A 20,032-nucleotide genomic window follows, 5' to 3' on the forward strand; every position below is an offset into this window, starting at 1 on the left:
AACAATTATAAAACTCTTACTTTAGACCTTTTAATATTTGTTCTTTATTTAATATTTGTTCTTTAACATTGTGGCAATTAGTGTTCTTTATTTGCTTTTTTTGTTTGCATTTTTTGATTGATGTTTGCATTTAGTTTTAAAATATTTTTTTCAGCCGGCCACACATGTGCAGATCCGGCATCTCCACGTGATTAGCTTCCAGTTTGTCTACATACTGTACTTTGTATTTTGCACACATCCAGCATCACTGGGGCCTATTAGTTTGATCAGAATATGTGCTTCTCATTCACACAGGCTAATAGATGCCATTTCCAGTTATCTTCCAGCCACATTTACAAAAATGCCTGATAATGATCCTGTTCATTTTGGATAGGATCATTATCGCGCAATGCAGACATTTTTAGGCAACACACGATATTGCGTTCGTGGGCAAATAAGCAATGTTATTGCCAGCATACACTGTTTCCCAATAACACCCACCCAAATCAGTTGCATGCAAGTAGCAAAAAAAAAAATGCAAATTTGAACTCCTATGATATATGAACAAATGGCTGATTTAAGGCTGGTGGGCGCCGCACCAACAACAGAACAGACGCGGCTGGCTTAGAGTCATTATCTCGCAGGATTTCCTATCCTGCAAGACTACCTTTAGACGGAGGAGCTCCTCGTGGCCGCTGTAAATGAACAGCTCAGCTACCAGAGGAGACTCCTCCGCTCCCCACTGCATTATGTGGAGGTCTCTAATATGTGGGGACCCTGGGACAATGGCCTTTGTTGCCCCTACCTTAATCCAGCCCTGTATTAATGTATGAAAATCATGAAATAAAGATAATGTAATGTATTCAGCAAAAGTTACTGGTGATCACTCACACCAAGGGAGAAATTGTAATAACCCAAGGCACTGGAGGGGAACCTGATCATGATTAAATGTAAATAAATAAATAAATAACTTATTTTACATTAACCAAGCTGTTTCTTAATGGTTGTCAGACAACAAAATGTACAAAAAAAGAAAAAGGAACCAAATGAATATTGCTGTATGGATTCGGTTTGTAAAACCGGCTGACGGGACGCCGGCTGTCAGTATCCCGACAGTGGGACAGCTTTGCTCACTACAGGTTCTATTCCCACTCAGTTGGTGGTGTGGACCCACTAACCGAGTGGGAATTACGGGCGGGTGTCGGTATTCCAGCCGCCGGTAAAATGTCGTCTGTCGGGATTCCGGCTTCAGTATCCTGACCGCCAGGATCCAGACAGATGGCATTTTGACTCCCTACTGTATATGTCCTATAACAAGGTATATCATTTTAATGAGATAAGTCAACATACATTATATGTAAGCTATAAAATATATATAATAATAAATAATACAAAATGATCACTCACACCAGTAATCTGTCGTTGGACAACCCGTTTAGCCACATTATTTCTGACATGCTACGTACTCTTCTAACAGAAATACTTAAGTCAAGTTATCTTAATTTAATGTTTTCTTGAAAACAAGTCATATTTCCAGGCAGTGTATGATTTCCGGGAGTAATCATGTTCGCATAACAAGGTGCAACAAGCAAGGTGTCAAAAATAGTGTAGCACTGCTGGCTTCATGGACAATTAACCACGCTAATTACAGAGGCAGATGTCGCTGGGCTCACTGAGCCAGTTAGAGCACTTGGTGTTAGAGTGATGTCTGGAAGTGGGTGATGCCACTAGCTTAGACAAATTATCCGTGGGAAATAATTTTCATTAAGAGGAAACCTACAGCTTGTAGCGTGATGATATGAAAATTAGAGTATACAGGGGGCATCTTCAAAATATGTGCTTGCATCCCATTACTACTTTAGGTTCTAATTGTTCCATAATAAGGGGAAGTTTTCAGATCTTTCAACTTTATTATTTTGTGGAATAGATCAGCATCCCTGATTGTAATAGACATTGAAACCCCCTTTGCTGGGAGTAGCAAAAGTATTCAGTTAAGACAGCGTATGCTTGCGTATCTTTAGAGGATATAGGTGGTCATTCCGAGTTGTTCGCTAGCTGCTTTCACAGCGCAATGCGCACGCGTGTCGTACTATTACAACGAACGATGTAGTTTCACACAAGGTCTAGCAAAGCTTTACAGTTGCACTGCTGGCCGCAGAGTGATTGACAAGAAGAGGGCGTTACTGGGTGTCAACTGGCCATTTTCAGGGAGTGTTCGAAAAAACGCAGGCATGCCAGGAAAAACGCAGGCGTGGCTGGGCGAACGCAGGGCATGTTCGTGACGTCAAAACAGGAACTAAATAGTCTGAAGTGATCGCAAGCGCTGAGTAGGTCTGAAGCTTCTCTGAAACTGCACAAAAATATTTTGTAGCCGCTCTGCGATCCTTTCGTTTGCACTTCTGCTAAGCTAACATACACTCCCAGTTGGAGGCGGCATAGCGTTCGCACGACTGCTAACAACTGCTAGCGAGCAATCAACTCGGAATGACCACCTTAGAGTTGGCTGTTATGACTGATCCATACTTACTATCTTCTACAGCAGGTCATATGGGTGCCTACTAGGAATATGCTACTGTGTTTGTTTGTTGGCAGTGTGCTACATTGTTGTATGGAGAAATGATTGACAAACCAATAACTATTTTTTACTGTGCACCCATCACTTATACATGAGGGAAGCAGCCTATTAAATCACTTGATTCAAGTCTTTTATCATTATAAATCAGGCAGTACTTCAGTGATGTCACTGGACCCGGGAAGGGGGAGGCACACACTAATCACCCTGCACCCATAGACTATGCTTACTTTTCCTCCACCTCTAGAGAAAGCATTAGGAAAATGAGATATTCTCAGTGGAAGCGGAATCTGGCACTCGTAAAACGCCTCTGATCTGGATGCATGCTTACTTCTTCAGCTCACAGAGTAGATGCATCCACACTGACTAGCCGACAGGTCCATCCTAATATATAGCGCAAACCTCAGCTACTTTGCAGAAAACCACATGCATAAGTTCACTTAAAAGATTTTGACAATTTTCTCAAATAGATAGGTATAAAAGATACAGTATCTGTGTTCACAGAATTAGTAAGTATAATTCAAATACATTTTATATTGAAATATATGACATACATTTAAGAATGGTTGAAATTTGAAACATTTTACTTCATTAGGAAACCTTACATAATGCTGATACAAGTTAATGCCGTGTAGTTCCTTCTAGCTTGTAGATAGGTATTATCACTGTTGCAATTGCTGTCTATCACAAATAATTGGCAAATAGATAGCGTCTTTATAGACCGCAGTGGTAACAGTGACACATTCCTATAACTATATATGGGCAGACAAAATAATGGACAGTTTAGGGTCCACTCAGTTTGTTCAATGAGCCAGCAGAAAGGAACCAGATTCTAAGGATCCAGGGTATATGCGTATGTGCATCCCTTACCATTAAGAGCAAGGACTCCTAAAATAGTGCCTTTGATGCTGGAAGTTATTATTGCCTGACATCTATCTATATATAAATCTGTGTGTATATGTGCGTGCGTTGGGGGTAATTCCAAGTTGATCGCAGCAGGAATTCTGTTAGCAATTGGGCAAAACCATGTGCACTGCAGGGGAGGCAGATATAACATGTGCAGAGAGAGTTAGATTTGGGTGGGGTGTGTTCAATCTGCAATCTAATTTGCAGTGTAAAAATAAAGCAGCCAGTATTTACCCTGCACAGAAACAAAATAACCCACCCAAATCTAACTCTCTCTGCAAATGTTATATCTGCCCCTGCCCTGCAGTGCACATGGTTTTGCCCTACTGCTAAAAAATTTCCTGCTGCGATCAACTTGGAATTACCCCCGTTGTTATGTGCGTGTGTGTCCGTTGTTATGTACTGTATATAAATTATATAAATTATAAATTCCATTTCATGACAACTTTTGTGTTCTGCTTTTCTACAGACAAGAAAGCTGACAAAAGCTGAGCGTCAGAGGTTTAGTGAAGAGGTTGAGATGTTAAAAGGTCTGCAACATCCAAACATCGTCAGGTTTTATGATTCCTGGAAGTCTATAGTGAAGGGGCAAATCTGCATAGTACTGGTTACAGAGCTCATGACATCCGGAACACTGAAGACGTAAGTGGTTAATTTGTTTTCTGTTTACATAAACAATGGATTCAACAATTTTTTGTTACATATGTTAAAAAATCAGAACCACCGATGTTTTCTTTGTACCATCCCTAAAACTACAGACCATTTAGTGGGGAGTAGGGTGAAGAGCAGACAGCTACTGCCCCTAGTCTTGTTTATGTTTGTTTCACAAATTTTATTCTTCATACAAGAGCTCAGAATATGTGTTTTTAATCCAGCTACTTGAAGAGGTTCAAGGAAATGAAGCTGAAGGTTTTGCAGAGATGGAGCCGTCAAATTCTGAAGGGTTTGCACTTTCTACACACCCGCTGCCCGCCCATTATTCACCGCGACCTTAAATGTGACAATATCTTCATCACTGGGCCCACCGGCTTTGTGAAAATTGGTGACCTGGGGCTCGCCACCTTAAAGAGTGCCTCGTTTGCAAAAAGTGTAATAGGTACGTTCATGGACATTAGCTACTTTTGAAAATGTTGCACTTTGTAGTACAGATTATTTTTATTTATGTAGTGTATTAATATTCATATGTAACTACATGCAGTGGGCCTCAGTTATGACGTGAAAGGGGGGAAAGGGCACATTCGTCAAGCATTTAGTAAAAACATATAATAAAAACAGTAACAATTTCTCAAACTCATGGTTACATCATAATTTAGGCTTCCCAAGCATTGTTGAGGAGAAAAACAGGACTTTGATGCAACATTTACATTACTGCACAATTAGCTTTTTCTGATTTTTCCACCTCCCTGCAAGCTAGGTGCAGTTATAGTTTATGGCAGTGCCTCCAAAACATATGCCCCTTTTTTTACCATATTTTTACCTCAAACCTTATTTGATCCGTATTTCTGTGTAAGGATATCCTTATGTCTATCCCATGCATGTTTAAATTGCTCTACTGTCTTAGCCTCTACCACCTCTGATGGGAGGCTATTCCACTTCTCCATTACTCTTTCTGTGAAGTAATGTTTCCTCAAATTTCCCCTGAACCTACCTTCCTCCAGTCTCATGCATGTCCATGTGTTCTACTACTTCTCTTCATTTAAAGAATGTTTCACTCCTGGACTTTGTTAAACCCTTGATCTATTTGAAAGTTTCTATCATGTCCCCCCTTTCCTTTCTCTGCTCCAAACTATACATATTGAGATTTTTTTAGTCTTTCTGGGTATGTTTTCTGATGTAGGCCATGCACAAAACAGGCCAGGAAGTACATAGTATGGTTTAGGTCACTGACGTGATTTGCCACTATTCATGTCACTGAGCTCCGGGACCGCCCACTTCACTGGGGAAGTAGGTGGGTTACAGAATGCTGTATTGTACACCAAGGAGACTGAAAGTATGGTTCATAGTGATATGATTGACTGTACTCTTATAAATATTGGATCAACCCACAAAAAGGTTCTCTACACTAGACACAGAATCTGTCTCTGCACCTAAATCACTCTAATGGTAAGAGATGAAATTATAAGTCACTTTCTGCACAGCACAGTAGGTTTTATTTTACTTTGTCTACTTAAGTAATCCGTTTAATCTTCAAGCCTAAGCCCTATGTACTTCCTGGCCTATTTTCTTTAAGATAAACAATAACCATACCAGCAAACTGTGTTTATTTTCCCTCACGTTCTCCTCTCCTGTGTAAGTAAGTTCATCCTGCCTGATCTCTTGTCTTAACATTCACAGGTACGCCAGAGTTTATGGCACCTGAGATGTATGAGGAGAAGTACGATGAGGCGGTGGATGTCTATGCCTTTGGGATGTGTATGTTGGAGATGGCCACATCTGAATATCCTTACTCTGAATGCCAGAATGCTGCTCAAATATACCGCAAAGTGACCTCTGTAAGTAACTGTGGAACGCAGCCACACATATGACTGCTGTACTGTGTGGTAATCAGGAAGACATTTGTAGAACCTGTGTTTTAGTTTCTTGAGACAGCACATAGTTCTAGGATAGTAGAGGTTGATTCTAAGCTGGGAGCAAAGCTAAAGACAGAAAGTGACTTTACACCTGTACAAACCAGGTTGCAATTCAAGGAGTGCATGCAGGGTAGATACCGTACTATTATCTTTTGCATGTAGCCCACAAATGCTGGACAGCTTTATTTTGCACTGCAATTAGGTTTGAGTTTGGACATGCACGTTTCAAATCGATCTCTCTGCACATTTAAAATCTCCAGCAACATGGTTTTACCAAGGTACAAAGGGGTCTATTTACTAAGCCTTGGATGGAGATAAAGTGGACGGAGATAAAGTACCAGCCAATCAGCTCATAACTGTCATGTCACAGGCTGGATTTGAGAAATGACAGTTAGGAGCTGGTTAGTTGGTAGTTTATCTCAGTTGACTTTATCTCCATCCAGGGCTTAGTATATAGACCCCAAAGTCACTTTTGGTTTTTTTCCTTGCTCCCAACTTAAAAAATCAGCTCCATAGTGTGCGCCTACATAAAACCAATTTTTAGACTATACACAAGTAAACTGTGTGCACTGTGACCAAGCACCTGTCTCTCAGCCTGCAGTGCATGTTGTCTGCCCCTTACTATGCAACACTATGGGATGGGCAGGTTTGGTGCATTCTAATCTTGCAAGAAGGCATCACATGAGATAATGTGTATTCCTATAAGCGTGCATACTTAGACACACACGCGCGTCCTAGTCACGGGCACACTTGCCTCACTTGGATTTCCGCAAATACACCAAGCTACAGGATGGATGAGTGTGGCTACATCTGTATTACAGTCTGAATTGTACTTGACACCAATCTTATCTTTGCACTATATTAGAGGTAATGCAGCTACTTTAATGTATGACAAGGGCCAGATTAAAAATAGGGGGATGGCACTATGGCTCCAGGAGTCCACATATATATAGGCCCACCGTCATGACAGCCATGATGACCAACAACCAGCTGACCAGATAATTGACCATACATTATAAGTATTAAAATTGTATGTCTATTTTCCTCACAAAATGTTGCAATTTTTATGATTTTACATATTTAGGGGTCTATTCATGAAACAGTGAAAAGGGCGTAACTCCCAGAGGCAAAGGAGACGCCTGCCTCCGGGCTCCAAGCCCTGAATGGGCACCTGCATGTACAGCAGCACTTGTGTTTGGTTCACAGCGGTATCCAATTGTGACACATGGGGGTATATTTACTAAGCTCCCGATTTTGACCGAGATGCCGTTTTTTTATCAAAGTGTCATCTCGGTAAATCTCGGTCATTTACTAAACACTAATCACGGCAGTGATGAGGGCATTCGTAATTTTTTGCTAGTTCAGGTAAAAAATTACGAATGAATACACCATCGGTCAAAACGCGGCTGTTTAAGTATGAATCTCGGTCATTTACTAAGAAGTGCAAAGCAAAAAAACACAAAACACTGCCGTGAAAAATTACAACTCGTAAAAAAGTCCTAAAAAAAACCAGACCTGCTTTTTTTATCCGTGATTTGAGATGCATGCAGGGATCCATGAGATCCGTGCATGTATATCAGTGGGAAGGGGTGTGAAAGTGCTTATTTTTGCTAAAAAAATTGCGTGGGGTCCCCCCTCCTAAGCATAACCAGCCTCGGGCTCTTTGAGCCGATCCTGGTTGCAGAAATATGGGAATAAAAATGACAGGGGTTCCCCCATATTTAAGCAACCAGCATCGGGCTCTGCGCCTGGTCCTGGTCCCAAAAATACGGGGGACAAAAAGAGTAGGGGTCCCCCGTATTTTTAAAACCAGCACCGGGCTCCACTAGCTGGACAGATAATGCCACAGCCGGGGGTCACTTTTATACAGCGCCCTGCGGCCGTGGCATCAAAAATCCAACTAGTCACCCCTGGCCGGGGTACCCTGGGGGAGTGGGGACCCCTTCAATCAAGGGGTCCCCCCCCCCCAGCCACCCAAGGGCCAGGGGTGAAGCCCGAGGCTGTCCCCCCCCATCCAATGGGCTGCGGATGGGAGGGCTGATAGCCTTTGTTGTAAAATAAAAGATATTGTTTTTAGTAGCAGTACTACAAGTCCCAGCAAGCCTCCCCCGCATGCTGGTACTTGGAGAACCACAAGTACCAGCATGCGGCGGAAAAACGGGCCCGCTGGTACCTGTAGTACTACCACTAAAAAAATACCCAAAAAAAGACAAGACACACACACCGTGAAAGTATAATTTTATTACTTACATACACACATACATACATACTTACCTATGGCCCCACGCAGGTCGGTCCTCTTGTCCAGTAGAATCCAAGGGTACCTGTTGAATAAATTATACTCACGAGATCCAGGGGTCCAGGCTCCTCGGCAAATCCAGGGTTAATCCACGTACTTGCCAAAAATAAAAAAACGGTGTCCCGACCACGAACTGAAAGGGGACCCATGTTTGCACATGGGTCACCTTTCCCCGAATGCAAGAAACCCACTTTGCCTTCTGGCTAAGTGGGTTTCTTCAGCCAATCAGGGAGCGCCACGTTGTAGCACTCTCCTGATCAGCTGTGTGGTCCTGTCCTCACTGACAGGCAGCACACGGCAGTGTTACAATGTAGCGCCTATGCGCTACATTGTAACCAATGATGGGAACTTTCTGCTCAGCGGTGACGTCACTTTAGGTCAACCGCAGGGCAGAAAGTTCCCATCATTGGTTACAATGTAGCGCATAGGCGCTACATTGTAACACTGCCGTGTGCCGCCTGTCAGTGAGGACAGGAGCACACAGCTGATCAGGAGAGTGCTACAACGTGGCGCTCCCTGATTGGCTGAAGAAACCCACTTAGCCAGAAGGCAAAGTGGGTTTCTTGCATTCGGGGAAAGGTGACCCATGTGCAAACATGGGTCCCCTTTCAGTTCGTGGTCGGGACACCGTTTTGTTTTTTTTGTCAAGTACGTGGATTACCCCTGGATTTCCCGAGGAGCCTGGACCCCTGGATCTCGTGAGTATAATTTCTTCAACAGGTACCCCTTGGATTCTACTGGAGAAGAGGACCGACCTGCGTGGGAACTTAAGGTAAGTATGTATGTATGTGTGTATGTATGTAATAAAATTATACTTTCACGGTGTGTGTGTCTTGTCTTTTTTTGGGTATTTTTTTAGTAGTAGTACTACAGGTACCAGCGGGCCCGTTTTTCCGTCGCATGCTGGTACTTGTGGTTCTCCAAGTACCAGCATGCGGGGGAGGCTTGCTGGGCCTTGTAGTACTGCTACTAAAAACAATATCTTTTCTTTTACAACAAAGGCTATCAGCCTCCCCATCCGCAGCCCATTGGATGGGGGGGGACAGCCTCGGGCTTCACCCCTGGCCCTTGGGTGGCTGGGGGGGGGGGGACCCCTTGATTGAAGGGGTCCCCACTCCCCCAGGGTACCCCGGCCAGGGGTGACTAGTTGGATTTTTGATGCCACGGCCGCAGGGCACTATATAAAAGTGACCCCCGGCTGTGGCATTATCTGTCCAGCTAGTGGAGCCCGGTGCTGGTTTTAAAAATACGGGGGACCCCTACTCTTTTTGTCCCCTGTATTTTTGGGACCAGGACCAGGCGCAGAGCCCGATGCTGGTTGCTTAAATATGGGGGAACCCCTGTCATTTTTTTCCCCATATTTCTGCAACCAGGATCGGCTCAAAGAGCCCGAGGCTGGTTATGCTTAGGAGGGGGGACCCCACGCATTTTTTTGGGGGATTTTACATTGTTTAATTAAAAAAAAAAAAAATAAGAACCCCAGCACGGATCACACAGATCCGGCCGAGATTGATTGTAAAAAAAAACGGCAGTGTTTTGCTAATCACTGCCGTAAAAATAGGTAAAAAAAAACGAATGACATCGACATCGGAAGAAAAGAAAAACCCGAATACGACAGCTTAGTAAATCCATCGTAATCAATTCAAAAAGTTGCAGTTTTACACTGTCGATGTCATTCGTGATTGAACTTTGACCTTTTTTCGGAAATTACGAATCTTAGTAAATTTACCCCATGCTCTTTCAACAGAGCTCTGCGGCTCACTTGCGTCTGCTGCATAGATAATCGGTTCTGTCCCAGTAGCCCTGCAACACCTGCTATAGGGGACAGGATGGCCCCTGTCTGGTACTGCTCAGCCTGCACTGCAGCAAGTGACAGTGCACCTGACACTGCTGCTGAACTGAGATGGGACCCGCCAGTGAAGGCTGATTCTACATGCTGCAGACAGCTGAATCACAGTGTAGCAGGAGCCCTGCCAATTCACTGCGGACTCCGGTTCCTGAAGACCAGCCGAGAGTGATATCTATATAATTTTATATATGTTTTTATATACACACACACACCATATTTGTTTTCCCTTTTATTTAAAGGGGGAACCAAACAGGGGTGTATCTGGTGGTCCAAGTGCCCCTGGCAAAGTAAGGGACTGGCGCCCCCAACCCCGCCGAAAAAGCATTGCAGTCCATTGGCGGTTGCTATGTTGAGGCCACAGCAACTGATTCCCCCCCACGCTGCCCCGCATCGCCGCCCGGGATTCACTGTCAGTTTGAAGCCACTGGGACCCTTTCCGGTAACAGCAGCAGATTATGCTTAATAGATAGGGAAGGCAGAAGGTTAGCTAGCTAATAGAAGTCTGTTAGTAGCAGAGGCTGGGTGGTGGGCTGATAATGATCTGACGCTGGTCGGTGTCCTGTCTGCTCAGATAAAACTACTATGTGATCAGGGCTGGTTCTAGACCAAAGGAGCCCATGGTAAAAAATGTATTTGGCATCCCCGCCCCCTCACACCAAAAATTAACATATCTATGTGGTGCAAGGTATGGAGCTGGTCACTTGTATCGGACCTCTGCCCTTTGCCTTTTTACAACATATTGCATACTTTTTCTTGCATTTTGTGTCTTAATTCAAGAAGCGTACTAAGTACTTGAGATTAGCATCTTTACTGACCCTTCTTTACCCTACACTACATCACTGACCCCTCTATGCCTTATGCTGCATTTCTGACCTCTCTATACCCTATACTACATAAGTGACCTTTCCATACCCACCAGTTTATTACTGACCTCTCTCTACCCTGCATCACTGACCCCTCTTTACCTTAAACTACATCACTGAACCCTCTATACAAGTGATTTTCAACCTTTTTTTACTCGTGGCACACCGAACAATATTTTAAAATTGCCAAGGCACACCATCCGTTCCCCACAGTAAAAAAATCCGTTCCCCACAGTAAAAAGAAAATCCACACATACATTGGCCTACACAGAAAAAACAAGCATCATTGTTACCCACATAAATCATGTTGCTCCCTACATAACTCCTATTGCTCTACACATAAATCAATCAATCACATTGCTCCCCACATAAATCCTGTTGCTCCCTACATGAATTATTCACATTGTTCCCCCCATAAATCCATAAATTCTTATTCTCCCCACATAAATCCTATTGTTCCCCACAGGAGAAATAAAATAACAAATATTATTATCAGCAGTCCTATTCCCTGTCCCTCAGTGGCGGGGGTTGTTCAAGTGGAGTGCTGTGAATAATGAGCAGTGGGCGGTCAGGCAGGTGTGGATGTGGGTGGGCAAGGAAAGTTGTGTGTGCAGGCGGAAACTGGAAGATACAGGCGGGTGGGCTGGCTGGGTGGTGAGACGCGGCGGCTGTGACCTATGCTATCACATCGTTTGCAAGGCATAGGTCACGGCCGGAGCACGACTGATCCTCTAAGACAGGCATTTCCAAACTGCGGCCCTCCAGCTGTTGTGAAACTACATATCCCAGCATGCCCTGACACAGTTTTGCTGTCAGAGAATGCTGAAACTGTGTCAGGGCATGCTGGGATGTGTAGTTTCTCAACAGCTGGAGGGCCACAGTTTGGACATGCCTGCTCTAAGAAGAGCCTGGGCCAACAGTTCACTCCGCGGCACACCTTGGCCACGGCACACTGGTTGAAAAATCCTGCTCTATACAGTACACTATATTACTGATCCCTCTATACAGTACACTATATTACTGATCCCTCTATACAGTACACTATATTACTGATCCCTATATACAGTACAATACATTACTGACCTTTCTATACAGTACACTACATTACTGACCTCTCTCTATACAGTACAGTACATTACTGACCACTCTATGCAGTACACTACATGACTGAACCCTCTATAACTCACACTACATCACTGACACCCCTATACCCTACACACACCACTGACCAATCTATACCTTACACTACTGATTCCTCTATACCTTACATATATCGATGACCCATCTATACGCTATACTACATTACTGACCCCTCTATATCCTACATACATCACTGACACCCCTATACCCTACACACACCACTGACCACTCTATACCTTACACTACTGACCCCTCTATACAGTACACTACATTACTGGCCTCTCTATACATTACACTGCATGACTAAACTCTCTAAACCCTATACTACTGACCCCTCCATACAGTACACTACATCAATAAGACAAAGTATAAAGTTGAGAACAAACAATCTTGCAAGGTATGGCTGTGCAGCAGTCTCCAACCATCCCTATGCCCGCTGTGTGATTCGTGGCGGGCACCTCTACTGATGTTCCCTGCGCTGCCACTACAATGGGCAGTGGTGAGCATCGGCTGGGGTAACTCCACCTCCCGGGGGCAGGGCTTAATAATTTCAAAGGGGCAGAGGCGAGCTAGGAGGGACTCGGAGGAGCAGCAGCTGAGGGGTGTTTTATGCTGCAGTCTGGACTTGGGTCGGGAGTACACAATTTCAGAATCCTCACCTTGCTGCTAATTGGTCAGTCCCATGCTGCAAATTCAGTTGTGAATACACGTGTAACACAGACTGTACAGCTCTATCCCTTGGCCACAGGTGGTACGGCTGGACGATGCCCCACTTCTGCAGGCACCCCTGGCAAGTGCCATTCTGGCTTATGGGTAGATACGCCCCTGGCACCAAACTCCAACTTGACTTCGGGCGACTGGGATGAACTTACGCCCCTAACAGGAAATGTGTATATACTTATATGCTTGAAAGTCTATTTAATCACACATAAAACCTAAGTATAGTTTATTTTTCTTTTAATTGTGCATCCACCCAATACACCTCCCAGTAGCTACAGGAAATGATAGAGCATTGAGGATGACTAGTGAGGTTGTTATTACACATGTACAGTACAGTACAGTACATAACACAAACTTTGTTCACTGCATTATGTTCTAAAACCACCCTTATGTGTGTATTTTAACCGTGAGTTTCTGTACCTGTGACTAACTATGGATGAATGCACATAGCTACGTACAAGTAATTATCTGCAAATGCTGTAAATTGTCCCTGCAGGTAAAATTGCAATTTGTGTAAAAATGCTTAAGACATTTGATATCTGAAGTCTTGCGTGAGTTGCCTGCAGTTACTGCTGGCTTGTATTCCATTACCTAAAAGTGTTCTTAATGTTCTTTTATAAAGTCACAAGTAAAATATGAGTGATTCCTAGTATCGTGAAAGATTGGTGGATACATGACAGCATGGCTTACCAACATATTAGGCCAAAATAATGTAGAACTACAAGCACCAGCATTCATATAGACGCCACTTGATACTATCACCTGTATTGCCACAAGTGTTTACTAATCATGTCCCTGTAATTATTTAAACAAAAGGGAGAGTCCCATTTCTAAAAAAAAAATACATAATTTCATCCCTTTTAGATAAATAATACATTAATATAATATTATAATGTCTTCCATGAAGAATTACATGTTGTATACCTAATACAGGGGCTGGCTGGCAACTTTCAGCCTGGGGGGCAGACTCAAGCAAGAGGCCCAGCTTTTCACAGGGAATTCACAGTCAGGTAGCCCTGGAACACTTAAATTGCACTGACCCCGGGGGCCAGATGGCACCCTGCCCCCCTGCCCAGCCAGCCAATGCCTAATAAATACATTATTGATATCTTCTTCTTTTCTTGTTCTGATGTAATCCAAATGGAAAATAAATAAATATATATATATATATATATATATATATATATACATACAGTATATATCTATAGACCACTAATGCGACGAGAACCTGATGTGAGATGTACTAATCTCCAGTGATGCTTGCTAGCTGGGCAGTCAGTGAGGGGCAGCCTCTTATCTATCAGTGACTGAGCGGTGTTAGAGACTGCTCTTGCTTGGCCAAGTATGGTGAACAAACTTTAAGGTAGACAGTATATATGTTTCATTTTGTAAGGATACTAATCACCTTAGTTTCACTTCATATGAAATGAATGATAGTGTCACGTCGATAACATAATTTATAGCACTGTACAATTATTCCATGTAACTGTGTGACAGTCATTCCCAGAAATGGCCAAATCTGTAGTAGCAGTGAATTTTACTAATGAAAATATAAGCCTGTCATAATGATTTGATAAGAATTTCAGATAGGGGGGATAAAGAAAGGTTTGTTCCCTGCACTGTGTTCTGTGCTCTATGAGAGTAAAATGGCTGCTTTATATCAAGGTTATCGAATTGAAGGTCAGAGATAACAGACAAGATGAACCCAGGCTCTGCCACAGGAATGGGAACAACATAGTAAGGTAGATTTCCAAAGATAATTTAGTCAGGGATCATAACAAAATAACCTAGTCCCATTTTAATTGGTTCATTCGTTATAGTTCTGAATGAGTGTTTTCACTCAACTTGATTGTAATTCATGTTTTCTGAGTCTAATCCCAGTTGAGAAATGCTGAGTTAAAAGTAGTGATCATATCTAAGGTAAAGACTGACTTCTGCTTAAGTTACTTTATATTTACCAACAGTTTGCTAAAGGCAGAGGCATTGATATAGACATAGGGGGTAATTCCAAGTTGATTGCAGCAGGAATTTTTTTAGCAATTGGGCAAAACCAGGGACGTGCAGTCAGGGGAGGCAGGGGAGGTAGTGCCTCCCCTGTCATAATGATTAAGATAATACAAAGAAGATGCATATGACACATATTCTGTGTCATATGTATCTTCTTAATATTCTTCTGATCATTGCTCCCCAGTCTGTATGTGTTTGGGAGGCACCGATCGTGGTGCCTCCCGTTGTCACTGGGGAAAGTATGGGGAGCAGGGGGCGGGCACGGGCGGGGACTAGCCTTGGGCTGTAAAAGCCCATTAAAAATATATGGGAAAGCGGCACCATTAGTGGTGCCGCTTTCCTACAGGGACGTGCTTTCAACCTATGAAAGCACGTCCCTGTCAGTGAGGCCACAGTGATTGGCCAGCGGATCCGTCACTGGATCCGCTGTCAATCACTGTGTGGGCGACGCTGGCGGAGGAGGTGCGGGCGGCTGGATGCGGCGATGGTGCGGGCGGCGGGATGCGGCGGTGGTGCGGGCGGCGGCGGTGCGGGCGGCGGCGGAAATGTACCTTAATCCAGCAGAGTTTGGCAGCGGAGCGGTTCCAGTTTCAAAAATGGCGCCTCAGCGTCATTTTTGAAATTCATGATGGCCGCCGCGAGCCAATCGCGGCCCGCCGCGTCATCGCCCCGCCCCCTCCGGCTGACTTATATAAGTCAGCGCGAGGCGGAGGAGGTCAGTCCGACGGCGGAGGAGGAGCTGTGAAGAGCTCCTGAAGAAAGAAGACGCCGCAAGTCCTGGCTGGGCGGCGGCTATGCAAAAGAGCTTAGCAGCCGCCGCCCACCAGGTGAAGACGCTGGAAGCCCTGGGGAGGTGGCGCCCCCCCAGGTGAAGACGCCGGAAGCCCTGGGAAGGCGGCGGCCATGCAAAAGAGCTTAAAGGCCGCCGCCCCCAGGTGAAGGTCCGGTTTAATAAAGCTTATTTTAAAGACGTGTGGTGTTTTTATTTTAATATTTTCTTTACAGGTGGACTACAGGTGCCAGCGGGCCCTTTATGTCCGGGCATGCTGGCACTTGTGGTTCTCCAAGTGCCAGCATGCTGGGGCAGGCTTGCTGGGACCTGTATGCTACCTGTAAAGAACAATATTACTATTCTTTGCAGGTGGACTACAGGTGCCAGCAGGCCCTTTATGTCCGGGCATGCTGGCACTTGTGGTTCTCCAAGTGCCAGCATGCTGGGGCAGGCTTGCTGGGACCTGTGGGCCACCTGTAAAGAACAATATTAACACAATGAACTCCGCACCCACCGCCACCAGGGGTGCGGGGCATAGCACTGGGCTTTCAGCCCAGTGCTGGTTATTGCTCGGGAGGGGGGACCCCATTTTTATTTTTTGGGGTTCCCACTTTCCGAGGAATTCCAACCCTGGGCTGACTGGCTGGGGGGGCAGATTAATGTTATGGCAGGGGGACCCCACACTGAGTGTCTCCCCTGCTATGGCATTACTCCCCCTGGCTGGTTCTGCCTAGTGCTGGTTTTGCTGATGTGTCGGGGGACCACACTTTTTTTTTTTTCGGAGGGGGGGGGGGGGGTGTTTGGAGGGCTTGTTAGCTGCCAGTGCCTCCCCAACCAGTAACCTCACCGCACGTCACTGGGCAAAACCATGTGCACTGCAGTGGAGGCAGATTTAACATGTGCAGAGAGAGTTAGATTTGGGTGGGGTGTGTTCAATCTGCAATCTAATTTGCACTGCAGTGTAAAAATAAAGCAGCCAGGATTTACCCTGCACAGAAATAAAATAACCCACCCAAATCTAACTCTTTCTGCACATGTTATAACTGCCTCCCCTGCAGTGCACATGGTTTTGCCCAATTGCTAAAAAAATTCCTGCTGCGATCAACTAGGAATTACCCCCATAATGCAGTTATCCTTGGTAGGTGAATGCTGGCTCCCATATTACAGCTGATAGTCACAAATTGTACTTATAGCTGTGTTACTTCCATGATATGTCCATGTCTAAGACATATGAAACGAGAGTCAATCAGATAAATTTTGGCGTGCTCAAAAATCCATTTGGCAGAAGATCACTGTCAGCTAGCTGTCTGTAAACACAGACCTCTGTCAGCCAATATGCTGAGGAGTCTGTTCATGAAACAGTGAAAAGAGTGGACAAGTGAGCCAGTGAAGAAGTTGCCCATGGCAACTAATCAGCTGCTACGTATCATTTTACAGAATGCACTTTCTAAATGTTACATCAACATGATTGGTTGCCATGGGCAACATCTCCTCAGGCTCACTTTTCCACTCTTTTCACTGCTTTATGAATAGAGCCCAGAATCTCTACAGTATCTGTCATATTTACATGGGGTAATGTGTGCGGCCATTAGTGCTGTACAATGGGGGTCATTCCGAGTTGATCGCACATAGCAACTTTTTTCTGCCCATGCGATCAACTAGACGACGCCTATAGGGGAGTGTATATTCTGCATAGCAGGGCTGCGAACGCTTGTGCAGACCTGCTATGCAAAAAAAGTTTCCTGTAAAAGAAGACCAGGGTAAGAGTTACTTACCCTGTGCGATCGTTCCAGCGATGCAGGTCCCGGAATTGACGTCAGACATCCGCCCTCCAAACGCCTGGACACGCCTGCGTTGGACTCACCACTCCATGAAATCGGTGAGTTGCCGCCCGGATCCACCTTCCTCCTGTCAATGTTCTTGAGGTCACCACTGTGACCGCTTTCTTCGTTCGTGGCGTCGCTGCCCAGCGATGGCCGCCGCCGGGCAACGACGCGCCTGCGAAACGCGGCTGCCATGCATTCGCAGTTCCAACCGGATCGCACGGCTGCGAGGAAGTGCAGCGTGCGACCAGGTTGGAATGACCCCCAATGTCCTATGAGATAAACTGGATATAATCTTAAACCAGTTCTATTACCTATGAAATATTTACCTCTGATAATTCTCAAGCTATTTTTGGTGCTAGGACCAGTGCAGTGCTATTTACTATGCAGGTATCCAGTATGAAAAACACATACATTCTCAATAACTGCATTCCTACAAATAAGCACATTTCAAAGCTGCTGAATATATGGTGCATATTGATAATTTTACTTATATGCAAATTTGTTGTAGATACTTATCATCTAATGCATTTTTCTTTATATCTTATTGTGCTAAACTACTCTCCTCAAATGCTGAAATATCCATCTTTCTCTTGATGTGTTCAGTGCATAAAATGTTTACTCCAATCACTAGAGTCTGATTGCAGGAGTACAGCGCAGCCTCTCCTCCCGCAGAACATAGCCCAGGCCAAAAACAAGCCTGACTATTATCTGATTACTCAGGCCCTGATTTTATTAACCTTGCATTAATGTATGAGGAGACCATGCTGGGATCTGATTATACAGTATGGAGAGCAGATAACAATTATCTCTCAAACACAATTTGTTGTCAACCTGCATTTCGATGAAACTGGAGTTCCACCACTATTATGTTCCCTTGCTGTAACAGGAATCTTAAGAAAAAGCTATTTAAATAATGTTATCCTTATGCAGTTGCCGGGATTGTGATCCCAGTCGGGATATCAGCACCGGAATTCCAAGCAGTGTCGGGATTCCAGCGTCACCATTTCGATTGCCGGGATCCTGATCGTTGGGATCCTGACCGGATCCCATACAAAATATGTTGTGAAATCGAATATGAATAAATGACAATGGGGGAGATGTACTAAGCCTGAAAAGTGATAAATTTCACAGTGGTAAACTGCCAGCCAATCAGCTCCTAACTACCATGTCACTGGCTGTGTTTGAAAAATGACAGTTAGGAGCCGATTGGCTGGTACTTTATCACCGTGATATTTATCACTTTTCAAGGCTTAGTACATCTGGCCCACAGTATGAAGCAGTGATGATTATAGATAATGAGGCATGAGCTGTCGGAGGGCCACAGGTGAAACAGAAATCTAGGGCCCAAACAGATGGCCATTAGATGGATCAGCAAGGTCATATCGAGAGTTCTGCCACAACAACGAGACTTTATCAAACTTTGAGGGACATTTTCTCTTTTCATGACAGACAGTATTGTTAACTAACACTATCCAGGAGGGAAGAGAAGGGAGAGCATATGCCATCCAGCCACGAGCAATACAGACCCTGGCAAACATTAAAAGGTTATTCACATATAGACGTAAAGGAAAAGTGAGGAATTTCTCCAGGCAGAGGCCAAAAATACAAATACATGGAGTTAATAAGGGTAAGGTAATACCAGTGATACATATAGAGGCAACCACCCTTCTCCAAAAAGAGGCCACTGTAGGTCATATCCACAGAAGATGGCAGAAGTCAGCAGAGTGGGCAGAGCATTTAGGATATAGGTCAGATGAGGATCCTGCAAATTCGCAAAGCTGAGATGGGGTCCAATAGACCCTTTACAAAATATATAACTGCATCTGCTGAAACCTGGCACATGCCATAGCACTCCAAGAGGAACCCAATATAAAATCCCATTCCTCTTCCTCAAGAGCACCCAAATCTGTAACCCAGATTCCCCCTACCAGAAGAGGACAAAAGAGAGGAGTAGGCCAACAAAACAGAGCAGCGATCAGGTAGTGTACACACTAAGAGACGAATTGGAGACTTAGAAAAAAACAGGAGCTGTACCCTTCCACAGTGACCATGCGGAGGGCGGTGACTTCACACGCAGCCGCTGTGACCAGGGGCAGCGACGAGCAACTCCCGGAGAGCCGCAGGAGCTGCGCTGGCCAGGAGTTACTCAACAAGTACAAAAGCATCGCCGCTGTGCGATGCTTTTGTACTTGTGCGGGGGGGGGTCTCAGACATGCGGGGACATGCTGGGTGTCCCCCCCGCATGTCTGGGTACATGATCGTAAATTTAGCACAACTACGATCAACTCGGAATGACCCCCAATATGGGCTTTCTTATTCCCTCAAACAAAAGAGGTAATACATCTAGAAATAACCACAAACTGGGAAAGGGGAATATAAACGGGAATTATGTAAAATGAATAGAAAAGTTGCTTGCTGTTTTGATTTACTTACAAACATGAATCAGGCTCTTTGCTCCAATAATCTTCTTGAACAGACATTGTGCTCGCTGCACATGACCGAACTGCTTTTTGCCAGCTGCAAAAGGCA

The 20,032-nt window shown here is 44.5% G+C and overlaps 1 protein-coding gene across 2 annotated transcripts in view; it reads left to right on the forward strand.

The window, feature by feature from the left end:
• WNK4 (WNK lysine deficient protein kinase 4) overlaps window positions 1-20,032 on the forward strand; it is a 213,054-nt gene that overhangs the window by 107,417 nt on the left and 85,605 nt on the right. For both annotated transcript variants that reach the window (XM_063960049.1, XM_063960047.1), the window contains exons 2-4: window positions 3,927-4,099; window positions 4,333-4,553; window positions 5,792-5,949. In XM_063960049.1, coding sequence (XP_063816119.1) covers window positions 3,927-4,099; window positions 4,333-4,553; window positions 5,792-5,949 — 552 coding nt within the window. The remainder of the gene's footprint in view (window positions 1-3,926; window positions 4,100-4,332; window positions 4,554-5,791; window positions 5,950-20,032) is intronic.

The sequence above is a fragment of the Pseudophryne corroboree genome, chromosome 3, assembly GCF_028390025.1.
Source record: "Pseudophryne corroboree isolate aPseCor3 chromosome 3, aPseCor3.hap2, whole genome shotgun sequence".
Taxonomy (NCBI): Eukaryota; Metazoa; Chordata; class Amphibia; order Anura; family Myobatrachidae; genus Pseudophryne; species Pseudophryne corroboree.